We start from the raw sequence: 24,008 nt of genomic DNA, 5'->3' as shown, positions 1-24,008 counted from the left end.
GGTGTGTGTGCTGAGATGGGGACACTTGGCTTTCAATCTTGGCACCACCACTTACTGAGCTGAACTAGACCAAACTGCCGTTTTCGTCTGTCAGGCGAGGTTGAGGACTGCCACTTCCATATGGCCCAACCTTGTGAGCCCTTGGACAAGTCCCTGTGCCTCAGTTCCCTCATCTGTGAAATGGGGATAATGGTAGCACCTACCTCATAGGGTCGTGGTGAGGATTAAATGAGATGACATGGCAAGCTTAGAACAGGGCCTGGCACACGGTGTTACAGGTTATCAATAATCCTACCTCCCAGAGTTGCAGGAAGGACGGAGAGAGGTGGAGCCCACGAGAGAGCCTTTGTCACATGCGGTGTGCCCATCAGCTTGGAGGCACAGTCATGCCACTGAGCAAGTCACTCATGGCCAAGAGCCAGAACAAGGTGTGGCGTTCAGGTGTGGGGCTTCGTCACTGCCTGGGGGCACCTGGCCAAAGGAGCTGCGAGCTCACCTGCTCTCTGCTCACGCAGTGTGTGCCCCGGAGGAAGAGATGTCTTTTCTTAATGTACACAAAGATGGCGTGTGGGCTAGAGGCCCCCTTGATAGCAACCTTTCCTTCCATTCATCCACCTTGCTCAGCAGGGCGGGGAGAAGCCTCCTCGGGCCTTGTGCTGCCCACATTAGCCCCCCCTGTCTCCTCCCCTCCCCACAGTCGCGCATGGTTCGGAACGAGATCCCCTACTTCATCTGGACCACTCGGCGGAACATGCTGGACTGTCGCTTCCTCTCCAAGGATCAAATGATAAACCACTATGCCCGGGCGGGCTCCTTTACCACAAAGGTGGGCTCTCCAGGGTGTGGGCATGGCAGCTTCTAACCCCCCCACCCTTGGGCCGGCAACCCCACTCCCTGTTCTCCTCATCAGTAAGAGTTTTCAGGAGATGGGGAGGTATATGACTCAATGGGATTCGGACACGCCTGGGTTCAAATCCAACCCCTGCAGCATGTCTGGCACATGTAGACATGTTGCCTAACATAGACTCCAGGATCCAAATGGGATCTGGAGACAGAACAAACACCATGTCCGGTGATAGTGAACAGGAGGACCCTTCTCTCCAAGCAGAGCATATCTGGCTGATGGATCCATTATATCTTAGCTGGGTTTATTAACAAGTGACTTCACCTCTCTGAGCCTCAGGTCCCTCATCTTTTTTTTTTAATTTATTTATTTTTGGCTGCTTTGGGTCTTCGTTGCTGCACGGAGGCTTTCTCTAGTTGCGGCGAGTGGGACCTACTCTTTGTTGCGGTGAGCGGGCTTCTCATTGCGGTGGCTTCTCTCATTGCGGAGCACAGGCTCTAGGGGCGCGGGCTTCAGTAGTTGTGGCTCGCAGGCTCTAGAGCGCAGGCCCAGGAGTCGTGGCACATGGGCTTAGTTGCCCCACGGCATGTGGGATCTTCCCTGGACCAGAGATTGAACCCGTGTCCCCTGCATTGGCAGGCGGATTCTTAACCACTGCGCCACCAGGGAAGCCCAGGTTCCTCATCTTTAAATGAGAATACCAGTAAGACCTATGTTCTCGGGTTATGGCAAGAATGATAGGCTTTATAACTGAGACCTGCTAGTATATTATTAGTGTGGACTGGGAGGATTCCTGGAGAAGGCAGGTATTTAAGGGTGTGAAAGAGTGGATGGGAAGGATGTGGGGCATACTTGGCGGAGGAACCACACGGGCAACACGGGGAGGTGGACATGAGTGGGTCAAGCCTAGCAAGTGGGGCAGAGGCTCTGAGCACGTCCAAGCAGGGTCCCCTTGAGCTGTCTGGGTGTGTGCCAAGTGTGGGGGCCCTTGGAGGCCCTCTGGGCCAGTCCCACCCTGCCCCCTCAGCGGCTAACTCCATAGGTGGGTCTGTGTCTCAATCTCCGGAATTTGCCGTGGTTTGACGAGGCCGATGCCGACTCCTTCTTCCCGCGCTGCTACCGCCTGGGGGCTGAGGATGACAAAAAGGCCTTCATAGGTAAGGAGATGCCAGCCCCATGCCTGGACCCTCAAGCCGAAAGATGAGAGCTAAAGCCCTGGCTGGTTTTGGAGAGCAAAGGGCCCCTCTCCTCATGCCCTCATCTACCCCAGCAGATATCCTTCTCCATCCCCAATCCTTATCTTTCCCTAATGTGCTTCCCTTAATGAGCCTCCTGCCTTGGTCAACGCAGACCTCCAGAAGAGCTGATGTAGCTTAGCTTACTGTCTAGAGCAGGTTCTAAAAGTTGGTCGCTTGGTTGAGTTTGGAATCCAGATTAAGTTCCAACCTTGTGTCAGATTCCACTGGCTAGACTGGGTTCCAGACCTAGAAAAGGCTCTAGACTTCGGGATTCTCAGGCAGAGTAAGCTCCAACTCCAGCACATGCCCTAAAGTCAGGTCAGAATTTGGGTCCAGATTAGATGCTAGGTTTAAATTAGTCTCCAAATCTGATATAGATTCTGGGCCAAGGTCTGGTTCTCAGGCTAGATAAGTATCAAAAGTGGATTAGGACATTGTAAATCAACTATACATCAATTAAAAAATAAAATTTAAAAAAAATCACCAAAAAAAAAAAGTGGATCAGGAACAGAAGAGAGAAAGCAGACAGCAGATCCAGGCATGATTCTGAAGGTAGAGTATGAGCCAAGTCAGGTGATGTTCTGGGTCTGGTTCTACAGTTGAAACAGAAGCCAGGTTCTAATCCGGGTTCTAGAATCAGAAACAGTAGTCAGGTTCCGGATCCAAAATGGGGCAGGTCATGCTCAGGTTCCGGAACCAGAATAGGCCTGGAGCCTAGAGGCTGAGCAGGGTATCCCCTGCCCCGGGAGCAGAGGACTTCTGGCTGACAGCTGCCCGCAACGTTCTCAAGCTGGTGGTAAAGTCAGAATGGAAGTCATACTCTATCCAAGCAGAAGAGGCAGAGGCCCCAGGTAAGCACTGTGGTTACCTCCACCCCCCAGTCGCTTATCCTCCCACCCAGCCACACACCCATCCACCTGTTCATCCACGCATCTGTCTTTGTATTTTTCTCATCCATCTGCCCATCCACCACCCCTTTCTACCAGCCCATCCGTACAGTTATCCACCCATCTGTCCACCCTTTGTCCATCCATCTGCCTACCTTCTCACCCACCCGACTCATGCACCTACCCATTTATCCATCCATTCTTCTTCCCCCCCACTGTCGTTCTGTTCATTCACCTACTTCTCTCAGCTCCTCTCTCCCTATCCATCTAGCCACTCCACCTTCCTACCTATCTACCTATCTGTCCTTGTCTCGCCATCCATTTACCTCTTTTCCATCCAGCCATCCACCACCCATGTGTCCTCCGGCCCATCCACTCATTTTTCTGTCCCAACCACCTACCCAAGTGTCTTCCTATACATTTGTTAATTGACCCACTGCCTCATTCAGCCCTCCTATGGGCCTGGCATGTGGCCAAGCACTCTAGAGAGGACAGACTAAGAGGATGTGGTCCATCCCTGCCCTCTGGGGAGCTCAGGTCTGTGAGGAGAGGAAGCTGTGCAACCATGTAGTTTCACTTGGTCTGAGGACTCCTTGTGCCTTGTGAAGGAGGACACAGAGAGTCCCTCGCTGCCTGCTGGCTCAACCCATTGCTTGCCTTTTCCCTCTCTGGACTTAGCTCCTACCTCACAGCCTCCACCCTGTAACCCAGGGTCTAATCAGCCAGGGATTCGAAGAAGTGAGGGGCAGCTCTACTGGGAGGAGGAAAATCCCTGGCTCTTCCAGAGGCCGACTGCCCAATTGCTGTCTCTTGGGTGTGTCAGGTGCAAAGAAGACGGTCATGTGTCGGGATCAGGGGCACAAGGGCCTCAGGCGTGTCAGAACTCCCAAGCACGGAGAGGCTGCAGGTGTGTGCTGGGGTTATAGGTGCTGAGATGCTTCGGGGACATTTAGGGTGGAGCCTCAAATGAGTGATAGGTCCTGGGACACTGAGGGCCAAGGGTGAGCACTGGGGCCGCAGGTGAATTTAGAACAAAAGCCCCAGGTGAGTGATAGGTCCCAGGGCAGTAGGGGATGCAGGTGTGTGCTAGGCCTCAGGTGTATTAAGGGTGCAGTCTCAGGTAAGTGACAGGCCTCGGGGCAGTGGGGGCCATGGCATATGGGATAGTGACAGCCCCCTCCCTGTCTCTACAGGAGACAAGCAGCCCAAGAGACAAGAGAAAAAGCCGGTGACGGTGTCCCCAGAGTTTGTGGATGACGCTCTGTGCGCCTGCGAGGAGCACCTTAACAACGTGGCCCATGGGGACATTGACAAGGACATGGAGGCTCCACTCTACCTGAGCCCTGAGGGCTGGTCCCTCTTCCTCCAGCGCTACTATCAAGTGGTCCAGTGAGTACCTCTGCAGCCCTGGCCATGGGGCATGGCAGGTGCTCCTTGCTCTCGGGCAGCTTCCGTGTTCTGAGCTGATGCTCAGGGACAGACCCTCTCTGTCGAGTGCTGCCCCCATCTCTCTCCAAACCTCCCCGTTTCGTTCACCCCACTATTCTCCTTCAGAACCCCCAAGAGCTCCCACTGCCTTCATAATAGGGTCCAAACTACTCTTCCCAGATCTTGACATAGCATAGTGACCAAGATCATGGCTGTGCTGTCAGACAGACCTGAGTCTGCCTTTGCCGCTTCCAAGCTCTGTGACCTTGGGAACATCAATAATCTTTATGAGCTTTGCTTTTCTCAAATGTAAAATTGGTTTAAAAATAATGTCTGCCTGAAAGGTAGGATTAGACAGGATAATCTGTATGATGTTCTCAGCACTGACTCTTAGTTTTCACTCACAAAGTAAGACTCTATTAAGTCATTTAGATTTTATCCTGCAGGCCAACGTCTCCCAAAGTGTATTACACAGGAGGCTAGTACTACAGGCTGTAAATAGAGTTTATGAAAAAGGGGCTTTTGTGGTCCATCACATTTGGAAAACATTGGGTTAAACAAAGTTAGTTAAAATAGGTTTCCTTGATGCAGGACTTTTCAGAACCTATTGGTGGTGTAAACCTCCAAGAGAGACAGCATGTGCAGTATACCCTGTACTTAGGTGACCCCAGCCCCCCGCCCCAAGCATCCTGAGCGGTTGCGTTTGCAGAACACACTCCGGGAAAAGGTTCTTGAGCAGAGCAAAGGAGTATTGAGATGGACCTGGAGCTGTTGTAGAGAGACTCCGTTCAACAGAGTGTGTGGGAGAGCCTGGGCGGAGGAGGACCCTGAAGGCAGGAGCACACTCAGCATTTACCAAGCCCCTCCTGTGTGCCAGGAGTTGTGCCAGGCTCCAGAAATGAAACGAAGTCCCTGTCCTCAGGGGCACACAGCAGTAAGCTGGGGGGGGGTAGTGCCAGGGGCCTCAGCTGGCATGGTGTTAGAATAGAAAGGAACAGACAGATTTAATGATTGATAGGGGAGACTGAAGAACTAATAAATGAACTTTGGACGAATGACTTACCAAGGAAACCCACATCACTGATGAATAATTCATTTGTATCTTTTTTTAAACATTGGGAAACAAAAACTAGGTGACCCCATACTTTCCCCTCACCTGCCAGAAAACATGAAGCCACCATTCTTAAATTAAGAATGATCAGGACTGAGTTAGAACAGTAGGTGGAAAGAATGTCAGTCCTCTGCATTTCTGGATGCGGGGCAAGTTGGGGGCTGGAGGAACCTCTCAAAAGTCAGGATTACATAAAATATTACATCATATAACATTGCCTTGAATTGTTCAGTACAGATCATTAGCTTTTATTAATTTATTCAGTATTTACCGCTGCTTCTCAACTTTTTTTTTTTTTTTTTTTGCTTCTCAACTTTTTAAAAAACAAATCCATGATGCACCAGCCAGGCTTTTTTTTCCCCCCCGCTCCCGCCACCAACCAGGCTTTTATCAAGGTTCACTTTCCACAGAAACACTGTTTATTTTTTTGCTAAATATAAAATCATATTGTCATGTTGAATACACTTTTTCAAGTTGCACGTGCCCCTGCCACCACCACGTGACACTTTGCAGGGCCAAATCACAGATTTGCTCAGCAGATTCTTTATGCCATGGCCACAGAAAAGTTTCCAGCAAACCTTGTGGAAATAGAAGAGCCAGGACTTACGTGTGAGTAAGAGGCCTTCCTAAGCCCCCTCCATCTGACTGTCCCCGTTCCTGGCACTGCCCAGCTGCTGCTGCTGCTCCTGCCTTAGCAACAGAGAGACAAGTTTTCCGTGGCTGGAGACATTCAAGAGGCTAAGATGTTAAAGAGACGTTACCATCTAGTGGAGGCTTCCTTCGTATTCATTCAGAAGAAAACAAATGGGAGAGTTTGGATGAGGCTACCATCTGGGGTATTTTGTGACTTGGTTTAGCTGAGGACATTCTGCGTCCTGTAGGGAACAGGTCCCTCTTTGTCCATGAACCCTTATCAGTACAGCCCAGTTGCTGAGGCCAGCTCCCGCCAGAGGACTTACTTATCCAACCAGTCATTCAGTTAACAAACTTTCAGGGAGCGCCTAATAAGTGCTGGGTACTGCTTGGGGTTGGGACTACAGCAGAGAATAACAACTACAAAAAATATTCCTGCCCTCATAAAGCTTACATTCCAGTGAGCGGAGACAGGCAATAACCAAATGGGTCTGGGTGTCAGGTGGTAAGTGATGGGAAGAGAAATAAATCAAGAAGATGTGTCATGCAGATGTGCTAGAAAAGAATTAGACTAAGGGGCTTCCCTGTTGGCACAGTGGTTGAGAGTCCGCCTGCCGATGCAGGGGACACGGGTTCGTGCCCCGGTTGGGGAAGATCCCACATGGCGTGGAGCGGCTAGGCCCGTGAGCCATGGCCGCTGGGCCTGCGCGTCCAGAACTTGTGCTCTGCAGCAGGACAGGGCACAGCAGTGAGAGGCCCACGTACCGCAAAAAAAAAAAAAAAAAAAAAAAAAGAATTAGACTAGAAAGGGGCCCACCTATTAACCAGTGTTAGGTTCTGATTAGGAGGGGAATGAACCTCCCCAAAGCACCTGTGAATGGAAGAATCAGGAAGAGTGGAGTTTGCATCCTGCCACTTAACTCAGTGTGTGGCCTTGGGCAAATCTCTCAACTCTCCAACCTTCAGTTTATACTTCTCTAAAATGGGACCAGTAACATCTCCCTGGAGATGGATTAGTGATAATATAGATAAAGCCCTTGGCACAGTGCCTGGCACATAGCGGTGCCTCATCATTTGATGCTGGTATGATTAAATTCTATCAAAGGCAGTTTTAATGTAATAGAAAGGGAGGTGGCAGAAGGTGGAGTGTTGGAGTGAGGGGGATGCAGTAGGTAGAATGTCCCAGTCCTCTCCCATTCCAGTAGTCTGGGACGGTGCCCTGGGCAGGGTGGATTTGGGGGACAGCCTGAGCGTGGGGCTGGAGGTTTGGGAGAGACCTATCTGGATCTCTAGGGGAAGGGCGTGACCAAAGCTGGTTGGACCATGGCCAGGGAGCTTTTGTCTCCCCTTGCCTTGTTCACCAGGATGCCCCCAGGCCCAGCCCTGCCCAAGTCCCATCATCTCCCCACAGCGAGGGGGCAGAACTCAGGTACCTCGACACTCAGGTCCAGCGCTGTGAGGACATCCTGCAGCAGCTGCGGGCCGTGGTGCCCCAGATGGACATGGAAGGAGATCGCAACATCTGGATCGTGAAGCCGGGAGCCAAGTCCCGTGGACGAGGTGGGGGTCAGCCCCTGCTTCCTGTACCAGCACCCTACACCCTCCCCAGCTAGAGGCCAGGGAAGTTAAATAGTACAGGTTCTGTTGGAGCCAAACTACCTAGGTTCGAATCCCAGCTCTGCTACTTACATGCTGTGTGACCTTGAGCAAGTTATATCACTTCTCTGAACCTCAGTTCCCTTGTCTGTTGAGGATTAAACAAGGTAGTACATCTACCACTTAGCATGGTGCCTGGCACAGTAGCCACCCCATCAATGTTGGCTGCTGTGATGATGGTGCCAGCACCTCCTCTCCTGCCCTGAGGGTTTAGGTTAATGCTTTAGGCAGGTCTGGTGATACTCACATGCAGTTGCTTGTCATCTAAGGGCTCTCATATTTGACCAGTGCATCCTTGTGAGAGTATAGTACAGGGGTCAAGGGTATGGATGCTGGGAGCGAGACTTCCTGGATTCAAACCCCAGCTCTGCCTCCTAATATCCATAAGACCTTGGGCAGGTTAGTTAACCTCTTCTGTGCCTCATTTTCATCGTTGTTAAAATGAAGCCAATAATGCCTACCTGAGACGATTACATGAGAATCATATATGGAAAGTGCTTAGATCCTGCGCTTTTACAGAGTACCTGCTATGTAATAACAGCTATTATTATTCTGACTGCTCAGCATGAGTGGAATTTGAACAGGGCAGCCAGCAAGCTGGGGTGGTGCATTAGCCCAGCCTTTAAAAGATGGTTAAGGACTTCCACGATGTAAAAAACAGACTTCTGGCAGCAGATCGCTCCATGTACTGCCTGCCCTTGGGTGAATTTGTTCATGTCCAAGTGAAGCTGTCGCAGCTCCACACACTATGGGACACTCCTGTTGGGACGTCTTTTCAAAACCAGCATCATAGTCTTTTCTTTTTCTACCTTGGAAATAGTTTTGTTGGTTTTTTCCAAGTATGAAAATATGTATTTGTTATTTTTTTTAAAAAGATCAGACAGTACAGAAAAGTGGAAGGAAGCAAAGGCACCCTTGATTTCCCTGAGATAACTACAATTCACCTTGTGATGTGTTTCTTTCTATACTTTCTTCTATGCATCTGGAGAGAGTGTGCATGTTTTATTTTATTTTAAATAAGAGCATACTATTTGGTAGCTTCCTTTTTTCATTTATTATATCTTTCCATATCAGTGAGTTTTACTCATTTATTTTTTGCACCTTTCTTTTTTCTTAACAGTAGATCTTGGAGATCACTCCATTTTAGTACATCTAGATCTGCTTTTCTTCCCCGCCTGTTTTTAGCTTATTATTATAGACACTTTTCAAACATACACAAAAGCAGAGAGAATAATACAGTGAATCCCAAAGTATTTCAACATTTTCTCTCCATTTTTAGAAAAACTTAATTGAAATATGTATATAATATACTTCACTGAAAAGGGTATGTATTGTGAATATACAACTCAGTGAATTGTCACATAGTGAACACACTCGTGGAAACAGCACCCACATCATGAAATACAGCACTCTAGAGGGCCCCCTCCCATGCCATCTCCAGGTCTCTACCTCCCTGCAATGGGAACCCCTGTGCTGACTTACAACACCATAGATTAGTGTTGCCTTTTTTTGAATTTTATATAAAAGTACAGTAGGTGCTTTCTTACCTCATTCTGTTTTACAGCTGCATCGTCTAATCTTGTTTAGATGTACTCTCGTGGTCTTACCTAATCCTTTTCTGATGGATATTTAGATGGCCACCATTTTTTTTTCTGTTTATTTGATTATTGATTGATGAATTGCTATTAACAAGCAACACTGTGATGAATATCCTGTGCAGATATCTTAGTAGCCTTTCCATTTATTTCCTTAGGATAAATTCCTAAAAGTGAAATTGCTGGGTCAGAGGTCATGAACAGCCTCAATCTTTGGCTATACAAGGCGTCACGTTATTGGGAATCTTAGTGATCATTCTGGCCATTTGAGAAAGGATCTGGCTTGGGAACCCGGCACAAGTTATTCTGTGCCATTGGCGGGCAATCAGACTGTTTGAGGGGCCAAACAATGAGGAAATGAGTTTGATCTGTGTGTTTGTTTGCCTTGTGATTCTTACTATAGACCCTTGAACAACGTGGGTTTGAACTGCGTGGGTCCACATATATGCGGATTTCTTTTGCTGTATACATACTTCAGTACTACATGATCTGTTGTTGGTTGAATCCGTGGATGCGGAACCACAGATACAGGGGACCTACTGTAAAGTTATACGAGAATTTTTGACTGCTCGGAGGGTTGGCGCTCCTAATCGCCGTGTTGTTCAAGGGTCAACTGTATATATCAGCCTTAAAATAATACCTTTTTAGCATAAGATACTTAACTTCACTCGTTATAAAACAGATAAAATTAAAATATCATTCTACCTACGAGAATGGCAAAGATAAATCATCAACAGTGTTGATAGAATGTGGGCAAACACACAGTCTCATACACTCTTACTGGGAGTGCAGATTGGTAGAACATCTTTGTTCTATAAAGTGAAAAAATGCACATACCCTTTGAGCCAGCAAATCTATACCTAGAGATGTTTTCCACAGGTAACTAGTAATAATGATACGACTTAACATTTACTGAATGCTCACCAAGTGCCAAGCAGTGTCCCAATTCCTTAGCATGTTTAAGTGCATAGAATCCTATGAAACTGAGGCACACACAACTCTTCCATAACCTGGGAGCCTATCCATAGGACCTGGAAGCAGCACTTGGCTGCCTCTGGGGAAGGAGATGTATTTTTTTTCATTGTATACCCTTTTGTACTGCCTACTTTTCACTTCTGTTGTTTTATATTCCATTAGTTATTGTGAAAAACTAATCAAAGTCATTTATGCACATGGTTTTTAAAAAAGCCCAATACCGTTTGAATTGTTATCCATGCATATATTCTTTTTCATCAAATAAAACTGGTTAATTTTTTTTAAACTTTAAATCCTTAGCAGATTCTCAGCTTTCCCAAAGGGAACAGGGAGAAGGGGGCAGTCTCACCCATTTGGGCCTATCAGTCCTTTGGGGATGAGAGCTTATGATGAGCTGTCCATGGTCCCCTGACCCATCTCCCAGCCCAAGCCTGGCCTGATCCCTGACCACCCTGTTTCCCCTGAAGGCATCATGTGCATGGACCGCCTGGAGGAGATGCTGAAGCTGGTGGACGGCAATCCCATGATGATGACGGACGGCAAGTGGGTGGTGCAGAAGTATATCGAGCAGCCCCTGCTCATCTTTGGCACTAAGTTTGATCTGAGACAGTGGTTCCTGGTGACCGACTGGAACCCGCTTACTGTGTGGTTCTACCGCGACAGCTACATCCGCTTCTCTACACAGCCCTTCTCCTTGAAGAACCTGGACAAGTGAGCCTCCCCCAGAACCCTCACTCCCATGAGCTCCCAGTCTAGCTGGGGAGCTGGCAGGAAGCAGCGATTGCAAGGCAATGCGGGGCTCCAAACACACTCTGCAGGCAGGCAGGCCTCTATCCATACAACCACCTGTGTGTACCCTGTGCCGTTCAGTGTTCTAGACACGTGGGACACAGCAGAGAACGAAACGAGCCCAGCCCTCAAGAGTTCATATTCCAACAGGGAGAAACAGACAAGCCATGAACATAATCAGTAAAATCATCTAATGGGTTAAAAGTGATATGTGTTATGGAAGAAAGGATGTAGAGCGGGGTAAAGGGGGATCAGGAGAAATGCGAGAGGAGAGAGGCAGGTTGCAGCGTTCATTTCGGGGGAGAGGAAGCCTGTTGAGCCCTCGGTTCAAATTCCATCTCTGAAGCTTCCAAGCTCTGACTTGGGTCAGGTGGAAACCTATCAGTATTTAAGCTTCCGTTGCCACATCTGAAGAATGGAGGAAGTAATATGGAGCTCACAGCTGTCGGCTACTGAGTGCTCTGTATGTGATGATTGCTAAGCACTTCATGTATGTTATCTCAGTCCTCCATGAAAACCCGGTGAAGTGGTACTGTTACTTACCCCCATTTTACAGATGTTGAAAGGAGCCCATGGGTTAAATGACTTATGTAAGGTCTTACCAGTCAGCGATGAAGACAGAACTTGAACACGTGTCTTGGTGACCATGGGGCCCGTACTCTTAACCACCTTCTTATCTTCCAGGCACTGGGAGGGTTAACTGACACTGTCACAAAGCACTTAACACTGTGGCCCCTGTAGTTAGTGCCCTCAGAGAGGTCCTGAGTGAAGACTGGTAGTGGCCCTAGAAGAAAGTGATGAGGCCTTTGTCACCTCAAGCTGAATGGTCCAGAGTGTGCCGGGCTGGTTCTGGGGTTTGCCTGCCCTCCCCACGTTTGGGTGGGAGGGGCACAGGGAGCCAGCCCTCAGCTTTCTGCTCTCTGTCCCAGCTCCGTGCACCTGTGCAACAACTCCATCCAGAAGCACCTGGAGAATTCGTGCCACCGACACCCACTGCTGCCCTCAGATAACATGTGGTCAAGCCAGAAGTTCCAGGCCCACCTGCAGGAGATGGGGGCCCCGAACGCCTGGTCCACCATCATCGTGCCTGGCATGAAGGCTGCGGTGATCCACGCCCTGCAGACCTCCCAGGACACTGTGCAGTGTCGGAAGGCCAGCTTCGAGCTCTATGGCGCTGACTTTGTGTTCGGTGAGGACTTCCAGCCCTGGCTGATCGAGATCAACGCCAGCCCCACCATGGCACCCTCCACGGCTGTCACCGCCCGGCTCTGTGCCGGCGTACAGGCCGACACCCTGCGCGTGGTCATCGACCAGCGGCTGGACCGCAGCTGTGACACGGGGGCCTTCGAGCTCATCTACAAACAGGTGAGGTGGCCAGGCCCAGGCAGCACCCAGGGAGGCCTTCCCATAGTGGAGCTCAGGGCTTTGTGGTCACATAAACCCGGCTCAAGTCCTGGTCCTGCCACAGTGACTGGGTACAGCCACTTCACCCCCTTGAGCCTCCATTTCCCCATCTGTAAGATGGACATGCTATAACCATCTTTCTCCTGGGGTTTGGGAGATGAAATGAGTTCACGTGTGGATAATATTTCTAGAGAGGCCAGTAGCATAGTGTTAAAAGCATAGACTCTGAAACCTCCCTGGGTTCAAATCCTGGCTCAAATTCCTAACCTCTAGGGGTCTCAGTTTCCTTATTTGTAGAGTGGGAATGAAAATGGTACCTACGTCATAAGATTGTGAAATTTAAATGAGCTGATACAGGTAAAGCATTTTAGAGGTGCCTGGCACATAGTAAATGCTACAGAGGTTTTAGCTATTGTTAGTACCTAGTAAGGTTGTTAGGTGTTTTATGATAAATGCCATCACTGTAAAGTGCCTCACATATAGTAAGAGCCAATTTGAGGAGGCTGCTATTATTATTATATTATTATTGTTGTTGTTTTTATTATTATTTATTTTACCTTGTTCCAAAAAGAGGTTTGAATCCACTTATTGGAATAAGATTTTTAAAAGTCAGAAAACTGACTTCAAGGGTTTCTGAACACTGCAAGTAATTTCCTGTGGTTATTAAATTAAGTATCCTAAACCTTCTGATTAGGGTTAGGCTGCCATCAAAGTTTGGCCACAGGGAGAGAATGTGCTGATCGTATAACCCAAGTGTCCTGGTCTTTGTCAGTTACTGATTGTATCTTAAATTAATATATTGGCATTTTGGCTTCAAAAAATGTAAATGAGGAAACATAAGGGCAGGAAAATAAGATGAAGCAAAGGGGAAGGGAAAGTTTTAACTTAGTGGTTCCCAAATGCTGATCACAGGCCAGAATCTCCTGGAAAGTTTTCCAAAGATACCGTTGTCAGGAAGCCCCACCCCCAGAGGTTGACCCGAAATGACTGGTTTAGGGACTATGCATCTGTACTTTTCAAATATCCTAGTTATTCCCAAAATCTCTTATAGCCAAGTCTTTTGGTTTTGGTTTTGTAAACCAACATGTGATCAAGATTCACGCTTTGCATTGGTTGTTTTGTCTCTTTCATTTCCTTTCTTTGCTTTTTTTTTTTTTTTTTTTAATAGGTACTCCCACTCAGAAAGGAGAGGCAGGGTGGGAAGTACATGGGAATCATTAGTCCATAGCAATTGTGAAACCCACCCTGGCACTTAATTCTCCTTTTGCTCTTAGGATCCATTATTACTTTCTAGGAGTTCCCTGTGTCTCTTGCTTCCATCCGTTGGGAAGTCAGTTCAGCCTTGAGTCATCCTCCCTCTTCTGTGATCATGCTCGGTAGTTCTTAGTCTGTTACCTGCTCAAAGAATTTTGGGGGTACAGAAGCCTCTTTCATTTCATATTGCATCTGTCCCTTTCAGTCCAAGTTGATATTTGTAAAAGCCTTGTGGGTTTCTTGTATGTCAATTTATAACCCATTTTATTACACAAAGGCCATGTCCACAGATCTTAGAGATAAACCCTTCTCTCTTCTATGAGGCTGATGCAGGACAACAGCCCTCAAAATTATAGAAGCCCTACTGTTATCAGAGAGGGCCTGCACCCCTGTCTTTTAACTCAAAATGTGTTAAAGACTTAATCATAAGACCTACAGGTATACACTTGGGATGCTGAAAAGACCTGTAGCTGCTTTAAAGGACCTATTAGGCATGGCTTAGACTTCTCTGAAGTTTGTTTTGTTTTGTTTTGTTTTTAGATATCATTGACATACAACATGGTTAGTTTCAGATGTACAACATAATATTTGTATATATTGTGAAATGATCACCACAGTAAGCCTAGTTAACATCTATCACCACAGTTACAAATTTTTTTTCCTTGCATTTACTTTCTCAGCAACTTTCAAGTATACAATACAGCATTATTAACTATAGTCACCATTCTGTACCTTACATGACTTATTTATTTTGTAACTGAAAGTTTGTAACTTTTTATCCCCTTCACCCACTTTGCCCACCCACCAACTATCTGTTCTCTGTATCAGTGAGTTCAGTTTGTTTTTGATTTTAGATTCCACATATAATTGAAATTATATGGTGTTTGTCTTTCTCTGTCTGACTTATTTCACTTAGCATAATGCCCTCAAGGTCTATCCACATTGCCACAAATGGCAAGATTTTCTTCTTTTTATTTATTTACTTTTTTTGGCCACGCCATGCTGCATGTGGGATCTTAGTTCCCTGACCAGGGATCGAACCCATGGCCCCTTGCAGTGGTAGCACAGAGCCTTAAACCACTGGACCGCCAGGGAAGTCCTGAGATTTTCTTCTTTTTAATGGCTGAGTAATATTCCGTTGTATATTTATATATACCACATTTTCTTTGTCTACTCATCCATGAGTGGATGCTTACGTTGCTTCCATGTGTTGGTTATTGTAAATAATGCTGCCATGAACATGGGCTTGCAGATATCTTTTCAAGTTAGTGTTTTCATTTCCTTCAGGTAAACACCCAGAAGTGGAATTCTGGATCATATGGTAGTTTTATGTTTAACTTTTCGAGAAATCTCCATACTGTTTTCCATAGTGCCTGTAGCGATTTACATTCCCACCAAGCATGCACAACCTTTTCTTTACATCCTCGTCAACACTTGTAATTTTTTGTCTTTCGGATGATAGCCATTCTAACAGGTGTAAGATGATCTCTCACTGTGGCTTTGATTTGCATTTCCCTGAGGATTAGTAATGTTGAGCACCTTTTCATGTACCTGTTGGCCATCTGTATGTCTTCTTCTAAAAAATGTCTATTCAGATCCTCTGCCCATTTTCTACTCAGATTGTCTTCATATATTTTGGGGACTTCCCTTATGGTCCAGTGGATAAGACTCCGTGCTTCCACCGCAGGGGGCGTGGGTTAGATGCCTGGTCGGGGAACTAAGAACCTGCATGCCGCACAGTGCAGCCCAAAAAAAAAAAAAAAAAAAAAAAAGATTATGTTTGTATGTTCAGATATAAACCTCTTACAAATGATTTACAAACATTTTCTCCCATTTGGTAGGTTGTGTTTGTTTTTTCTTTTATTTTCTTTTATTTATTTTTTTATACAGCAGATTCTTATTAGTCATCCATTTCATACATATTAGTGTATACATGTCAATCCCAATCTCCCAGTTCATCCCACCACCACCACCACCCTGCCACCGCTTCCCCCTCTTGGTGTCCATACGTTTGTTCTCTACATCTCCATCTCAATTTCTGCCCTGCAAACCAGTTCATCTGTACCATTTTTCTAGGTTCCACATATATGTGTTAATATGCGATATTTGTTTTTCTCTTTCTGATTTATCTCACTCTGTATGACAGTCTCTGGATCCATCCACGTCTCTACAAATGACCCAATTTCATTCCTTTTTATGGCTGAGTACTATTCCATTGTATATGTGTACCACATCTTCGACAGACCATTCGTCTGTCGGTGGGCATTTAGGTTGCTTCCATGACCTGGCTGTTGTAAATAGTGCTGCAATGAACACTGGGGTGCAGGTGTCTTTTTGAGCTATGGTTTTCTCTGGGTATATGCACAGTAGTGGGATTGCTGGGTCATATGGTAGTTCTATTTTTAGTTTTTTAAGGAACCTCCATACTGTTCTCCATAGGGGCTGTATCAATTTACATTCCCACCAACAGTGCAAGAGGGTTCCCTTTTCTCCACACCCTCTCCAGCCTTTGTTGTTTGTAGATTTTCTGATGATGCCCATTCTAACTGGTGTGAGGTGATAACCTCATTGTAGTTTTGATTTGCATTTCTCTGATAATTAGTGATGTTGAGCACGTTTTCACGTGCTTCTTGGCCATCCGTATGTCTTCCTTAGAGAAATGTCTATTTAGGTCTTTGGCCCATTTTTGGATTGGGTTTTTCATTTTTTTAATATTGAGCTGCATGAGTTGTTTTTATATTTTGTAGATTAATCCTTTGTCCGTTGATTTGTTTGCAAATGTTTTCTCCCATTCTGAGGGTTGTCTTTTCGTCTTGTTTGTAGTTTCCTTTGCTGTGCAAAAGCTTTCAAGTTTCATTAGGTCCCATTTGTTTAATTGTGCTTTTATTTCCATTACTCTAGGAGGTGAATCAAAAAAGATCTTGCTGTGATTTATGTCAAAGAGTGTCCTTCCTATGTTTTCCTCTAAGAGTTTTATAGTGTCCAGTCTTACACTTAGGTCTCTAATCCATTTTGAGTTTATTTTTCTGTATGGTGTTAGGGAGTGTTCTAATTTCATTCTTTTACATGTAGCTGTCCAGTTTTCTCAGCACCACTTATTGAAGAGACTGTCTTTTCTCCATTGTATATCCTTGCCTCCTTTGTAATAGATTAGTTGACCATAGGTGCGTGGGTTTATCTCTGGGCTTTCTATCCTGTTGCATTGATCTGTATTTCTGTTTTTGTGCCAGTACCATATTGTCTTGATTACTGTAGCTATGTAGTATAGTCTGAAGTCGGGGCGTCTGATTCCTCCAGCTCTGTATTTTTCCCTCAAGACTGCTTTGGCTATTTGGGGTCTTTTGTGTCTCCATACAAATTTTAAGATTTTTTGTTCTAGTTCTGTAAAAAATGCCATTGGCAGTTTGATAGAGATTGCATTGAATCTGTAGATTGCTTTGGGTAGTATAGTCATTTTCACAATATTGATTCTTCCAATCCAAGAACATGGTATATCTCTCCATCTGTTTGTATCATTTTGAATTTCTTTCATCAGTGTCTTATAGTATTCTGCATACAGGTCTTTTGTCTCCCTAGGTAGGTTTATTCCTAGGTATTTTATTCTTTTTGTTGCAGTGGTAAATGGGAGTGTTTCCTTAATTTCTCTTTCAGATTTTTCATCATTAGTGTATAGGAATACAAGATATTTCTGTGCATTAATTTTGTATCCTGCAACTTAACCAAATTCATTGATTGGCTCTAGTAGTTTTCTGGCGGCATCTTTAGGATTTTCTATGTATAGTATCATGGTATCTGCAAACAGTGACAGTTTTACTTCTTCTTTTCCAATTTGTATTCCTTTTAGTTCTTTTTCTTCTCTGATTGCCGTGGCTAGGACTTCCAAAACTATGTTGAATAATAGTGGCGAGAGTGGACATCCTTGTCTTGTTCCTGTTCTTAGAGGAAATGTTTTCAGTTTTTCACCATTGAGAATGATGTGTGCTGTGGGTTTGTCGTATATGGCCTTTATTATGTTGATGCAGGTTTCCTCTTTGCCCACTTTCTGGAGAGTTTTTATCATAAATGAGTGTTGAATTTTGTCAAAAGCTTTTTCTGCATCTATTGAGATGACCATATGGTTTTTCTTCTTCAGTTTGTTAATATGGTGTATCACATTGATTGATCTGTGTAAATTGAAGAATCCTTGCATCCCTGGGATAAATCGCACTTGATCATGGTGTATGATCCGTTTGATGTGTTGTTGGATTCTGTTTGCTAGTATTTTGTTGAGGATTTTTGCATCTATATTCATCAGTCATATTGGTCTGTAATTTTCTTTTTTTGTAATATCTTTGTCTAGTTTTGGTATCAGGGTGATGGTGGTCTCATATAATGAGTTTGGGAGTGTTCCTTCCTCTGCAATTTTTTGGAAGAGTTTGAGAACGATGGGTGTTAGCTCTTCTCTAAATGTTTGATAGAATTCACCTGTGAAGCCATCTGGTCCTGGACTTTTGTTTGTTGGAAGATTTTTATTTTTATTTATTTATTTATTTATTTTGCGATACGCGGGCCTCTCATTGTTGTGGCCTCTCCCGTTACGGAGCACAGGCTCCGGACGCGCAGGCTCAGCGGCCATGGCTCATGGGCCCAGCCACTCCGCGGCATGTGGGATCCCCCTGGACCGGGGCACGACCCCGTGTCTCCTGCATCGGCAGACAGACTGTCACCCGCTGCGCCACCAGGGAAGCCCTTGGAAGATTTTCAATCACAGTTTCAATTACCTTACTTGTGATTGGTCTGTTCATATTTTCTACTTCTTCCTGGTTGTCCATTTTTTTGGCATAGTGTTGCTTGTAGTAGTCTCTTAGGATGCTTTGTATTTCTTTGGTGTCTTTTTTTTTTTTTTTTTCTTTGGTGTCTTTTGTAACGTCTCCTTTTTCATTTCTAATTTTATTGATTTGAGTCCTCTCCCTCGTTTTCTTGAAGAGTCTGGCTAATGGTTTATCAATTTTATCTTCTCAAAGAACCAGCTTTTAGTTTTATTGATCTTTGCTATTGTTTTCTTTGTTTCTATTCTGATCTATATGATTTCTTTCCTTCTACTAACTTTGGGTTTTGTTTGTTCTTCTTTCTCTAGTTCCTTTAGGTGTAAGGTTAGATTGTTCATTTGAGATTTTTCTTGTTTCTTGAGGTAGGCTTGTATTGCTATAAACTTCCCTCTTAGAACTGCATTTGCTGCATCCCATAGGTTTTGGATCATTGCGTTTTCATTGTCATTTGTCTCTAAGTATTTTGTGGTTTCCTCTTTGATTTCTTCAGTGAACTCTTGGTTATTTAGTAACGTATTTTTTAGCCTCCATGTGTTTGTGTTTTTTATGTTTTTCTCCCTGTAATTGATTACTAATCTCATAGCGTTGTGGTCAGAAAAGATGCTTGATATGATTTCAATTTTCTTAAATTTACTGAGGCTTGATTTGTGACCCAAGATGTGATCTATCCTGGAGAATGTTCCATGTGCACTTGAGAAGAAAGTGTAATCTGCTGTTTTGGGATGGAACGTCCTATAAATATCTGTTAAACCTGTCTGGTCTGTTGTGTCGTTTAAAGCTTGTGTTTCCTTATTAATTTTCTGTTTGGATGATCTGTCCATTGGTGTAAGTGAGGTGTTAAAGTCTCCTACTATTATTGTGCTACTGTCGATTTCTTCTTTTATAGCTGTTAGCACTTGCTTTATGTATGGAGGTGTTCCTGTGTTGGGTGCATATATATTTAGAATTGTTATATCTTCTTTGTCGATTGATCCCTTGAATATGTAGTGTCCTTCCTTGTCTCTTGTAACATTCTTTATTTTAAAGTCTATTTTATCTGATAGGAGTATTGTTACTCCAGCTTTCTTTTGATTTCCATTTGCTTGGAATATCTTTTTCCATCCCCTCATTTTCAGTCTGTGTATGTCCCTAGGTCTGAAGTGGGTCTCTTGTAGACAGCATATATATAGGTCTTTTTTTTGTATCCAATTAGCGAGCCTGTGTCTTTTGGTTGGAGCATTTAATCCATTCTCGGTTAAGGTAATTATAGATATGTATGTTCCTGTTATCATTTTCTTAATTGTAATGGGTTTGTTTTTGTAGGTCCTTTTCTTCTCTTGTGTTTCCCAGTTAGAGAAGTTCCTTTAGCATTTGTTGTAGAGCTGGTTTGGTGGTGCTGAATTCTCTTAGCTTTTGCTTGTCTGTAAAGCCTTTGATTTCTCCATCGAATGTGAATGAGATCCTTGCCAGGTAGAGTAATCTTGGTTGTAAGTTCTTCCCTTTCATCACTTTAAATATATCATGCCACTCCCTTCTGGCTTGTAGAGTTTCTACTGAGAAATCAGCTGTTAACCTTATGGGAGTTCCCTTGTATGTTTTTTGTCGTTTTCCCCTCGTTGCTTTCAGTGACTTGTCTTTGTCTTTGATTTTTGTCAATTTGATTACTATGTTTCTCAGCGTGTTTCTCCTTGGGTTTATCCTGCCTGGGACTCTGCACTTTCTGGACTTGGGTGGCTATTTCCTTTCCCATGTTAGGGAAGTTTTCAACTATAATCTCTTCAAATAGTTTCTCGGGTCCTTTCTCTCTCTCTCTTCTCCTTCTGGGACCCCTATCATGCGAATGTTGTTGTGTTTAATGTTGTCTCAGAGGTCTCTTAGGCTGTCTTCAGTTCTTTTCATTCTTTTTTCTTTATTCTGTTCGGCAGCAGTGAATTCCACCATTCTGTCTTCCAGGTCACTTATCCGTTCTTCTGCCTCAGTTATTCTGCTATTGATTCCTTCTAGTGGATTTTTCATTTCAGTTATTGTACTGCTCATCTCTGTTTGTTTGTTCTTTAATTCTTCTAGGTTTCGTTAAACATTTCTTGCATCTTCTCCATCTTTGCCTCCATTCTTTTTCTGAGGTCCTGGATCATCTTCACTATCATTATTCTGAATTCTTTTTCTAGAAGGCTGCCTATCTCCACTTCATTTAGTTGTTTTTCTGGTGTTTTATCTTGTTCCTTCATCTGGTACATAGCCCTCTGCTTTTTCATCTTGTCTATCTTTCTGTGAATGTGGTTTTTGTTCCACAGGCTGCAGGATTTTAGTTCTTGCTTCTGCTGTCTGCCCTCTGGTGGATGAGGCTATCTAAGAGGCTTGTACAAGTTTCCTGATGGGAGGGAAGAGCTGTGGGTAGAGCTGTTTGTTGCTCTGGTGGGCAGAGCTCAGTAAAACTTTAATCTACTTGTCTGCTGATGGGTGGGGTGGGTTCCCTCCCTGTTGGTTGTTTGGCCTGATGTGACCCAGCACTGGATCCTACCCTGCTCTTTGGTGGGGCTAATGGCACACTCAGGGAGGGGTCACGCCAAGGAGTACTTCCCAGAACTTTTGCTGCCAGTGTCCTTGTCCTCAAGGTGAGCCACACCCTCCCCCCCCCCCCACCTCTGCAGGAAACCGTTCAATGCTAGCAGGTAGCTCTGGTTCAGTCTCCTGTGGGGTCACTGCTCCTTCCCCTGGGTCCCGATGTGCATATTACTTTGTGTGTGCCATCCATTGTGGAGTCTCTGTTTCCCCCAGTCCTGTTGAAGTCCTGCAATCAAATCCCACTAGCCTTCAAAGTCTGATTCTCTAGGAATTCCTCCTCCCGTTGCCGGACGCCCAGGTTGGGAAGCCTGACATGGGGCTCAGAACCTTCACTCCAGTGGGTGGAATTCTGTGGTATAAGTGTTCTCCAGTTTGTGAGTCACCCACCCAGCAGTTACGGGATTTGATTGTATTGTGATTGTGCCCCTCCTCCTGTCCCATTGCGGCTTCTCCTTTGTCTTTGGATGTGGGTTGTCTTCTTTGGTGAGTTCCAGTGTCTTCCTGTCCATGATTGTTCAGCAGTTGGTTATGATTCCGGTGCTCTCGCAAGAGGGAGTGAGCTCACGTCCTTCTACTCTGCCATCTTGAACCAATCTGGTAGGTTGTCTTTTGATTTTGTTGATGATTTCCTTCACTGTGCAGAAGCTTTTTAGTTTGTTTATTTTTGCTTTTGTTGCCTTTGCTTTTGGTGTCAAATCCAAAAAATCATTGCCAAGATTGATGTGAAGGAACTTCCTGCCTGTTTTCTTCTCGGAGTTTTATGGTTTAAGGTCTTATGTTCAAGTCTTTAATCCATTTGAGTTGATATTTCTGTATGGTGTAAGATAGTGGTCCAGTCTTATTCTTTTGCATGTGGCTGTCCAGTTTTCTTGACACTGTTTATTAAAGAGACTGTATATTCTTGTCTCCTTTGTCATGAATTAATTGACCACATAAGTGTGGTTTTATTTCTGGGCTTTTAATTCTATTCCATTGATCTGCATGTCTGTTTTTATGCCAGTATCATACTATTTTGATCACTATAGCTTTGTAATATGGTTTGAAGTCAGAAAGTGTGATGCCTCCAGCTTTGTGCTTTCTCAAGATTTCTTTGGCTATTTGGGGTCTTATGTGGTTCCATACATATTTGGGGATTGATTATTCTCTTTTTGTGAAAAATATCATTGGAATTTTGATAGGGATTGCATTGAACCTATAGATTCCTTTGGGTGGTATACACATTTTAATAATATTAATTCTTCCAATTCTTGAGTATAGAATATCTTTCCATTTATTTGTGTCATCTTCAGTTTCTTTCTTCAGTGTCTTACAGTTTTCAGTGTACAGGTCTTTCACCTCCTTGGTTAAATTTATTCCTGGGTATTTTATTCTCTTTTGTGTTCTTTAATCTCTTATAATCTAGAACAGCCCCACTGCTTTTTTTCCCCATATTTGGATCTTTTGAAGGCACCAGGCTGGTTGTTTTACAGAACTGTCCCACATTCTGGATTTATCTGATTGTTTCCTCATGGTGGTATTTAACTTGTTCATCTGTTATCTGAATGTCCTATAAAGTAGAAGTTAGGTCACACAGCTTGATGAAGTTCAGATTACACATTTTTGGCAAGTATACTTGAGAGGTGATGCTGGGTACCTCATACAGCATCACACATTGTCGGAGTATCTCATGATTAGTGATGCTAAGTCTGACCATGGCTTTAAGGTCTTGGCTACCAGATCTCTCCATTGTAAGTTGCATCCTCCCCTTGGCAATGATCAGTTTCTTCGTAGGGTGATTCTTTGGCAATGTGCAGATGACACATTTTCCTGTTATCCTTTTCACCTACTTGTTTTGATATCTAATTTTGATTCTTACCTATTGTATTAGAGTTGCGAAATGGTAAATTGCTAATTCTATCATTCCTTCTACGTTTATTAGCTGAGATTTTTCCATAAAGTTGAGCTTTGCCTCATCGACTGGGCTTTCCTTGAGCTCTGATATCTGTATTTTTTTTTTATTGAAGTATAGTTGATTTACAATGTTGTGTTAACTTCTGCTCTACAGCAAAGTGATTCAGTTATACATATACATACATTCTTTTTCATATTCTTTTCCTTTATGGTTTATTCCAGGATATTGAATGTAGTTCCCTGTGCTATACAGTAGGACCTTGATATCTGTATTTTTAAGAAGCTCCAAGTGACTGTTTAGATAGATTCTGATCAGGATCTTTTTATGACGCAGAAAACACCTCATACTAGCTCCAGATTAAAAGGAGGGTTCCTAGGAACTTCCCTGGCAGTCCAGTGGTTAAGACTCCGTGCTTCCATGGCAAGGAGCATGGGTTCGCTCCCCGGTCGGGGAACTAAGATCCCGCAGCCATGTGGTGCGGCCAAAAATAATAATAATAAATAAAAAATAAAAGGAGATTCCTGGCAAGACACAGGGGGCTCTCCTGTGTCCAGCTGCAGGAAGTACAGCTTGGCTTAATGGGAATTGAAAGTGGTACAGGAGCTCCTTTCTTGGGCTGTTTTCTCTGCCTCCGTCTGCATATTTGCTACTTCATGCTTTCCACAGAATGCCTTCTTTGAGGCTCTGCTTCCCCATGTCTTGGGTTCAGACAAGGATTTAGGCAGGCCCCAGGCCTCTTATCTCTCTGGGTGTCATAACTCATATGCTCTCAGCAGAGAATCTCGCTCATCTCAGGAAGCTGTCCATCGGCAGCGGCCTGTGGAGAACACACATTCCAGCGGCGGCTGGGCAGTTTAGGAAAGCAAGGGGTTGGAGGGGTGCAGGTGGGGGCATGGCTAAGACTTCCCCACTCCTCTGGGTTACTCATCTCAGGGGCTCTGTGACCCTCTA

At 44.7% G+C, this 24,008-nt stretch overlaps 1 protein-coding gene across 1 annotated transcript in view; it reads left to right on the top strand.

The window, feature by feature from the left end:
- TTLL3 (tubulin tyrosine ligase like 3) overlaps positions 1–24,008 on the top strand; it is a 29,956-nt gene that overhangs the window by 3,237 nt on the left and 2,711 nt on the right. Inside the window, 8 exon segments of the mRNA XM_032647391.1 lie at positions 698–826; positions 1,887–2,001; positions 2,835–2,933; positions 3,793–3,876; positions 4,163–4,358; positions 7,553–7,701; positions 10,835–11,078; positions 12,086–12,521. Of these exon segments, the coding sequence (XP_032503282.1) occupies positions 698–826; positions 1,887–2,001; positions 2,835–2,933; positions 3,793–3,876; positions 4,163–4,358; positions 7,553–7,701; positions 10,835–11,078; positions 12,086–12,521 (1,452 nt within the window).

The sequence above is a fragment of the Phocoena sinus genome, chromosome 11 (assembly GCF_008692025.1).
Source record: "Phocoena sinus isolate mPhoSin1 chromosome 11, mPhoSin1.pri, whole genome shotgun sequence".
Taxonomy (NCBI): Eukaryota; Metazoa; Chordata; class Mammalia; order Artiodactyla; family Phocoenidae; genus Phocoena; species Phocoena sinus.
The sequence above is the reverse complement of the archived record's forward strand: the minus strand, read 5'-3'. Positions and strand labels throughout refer to the sequence as shown.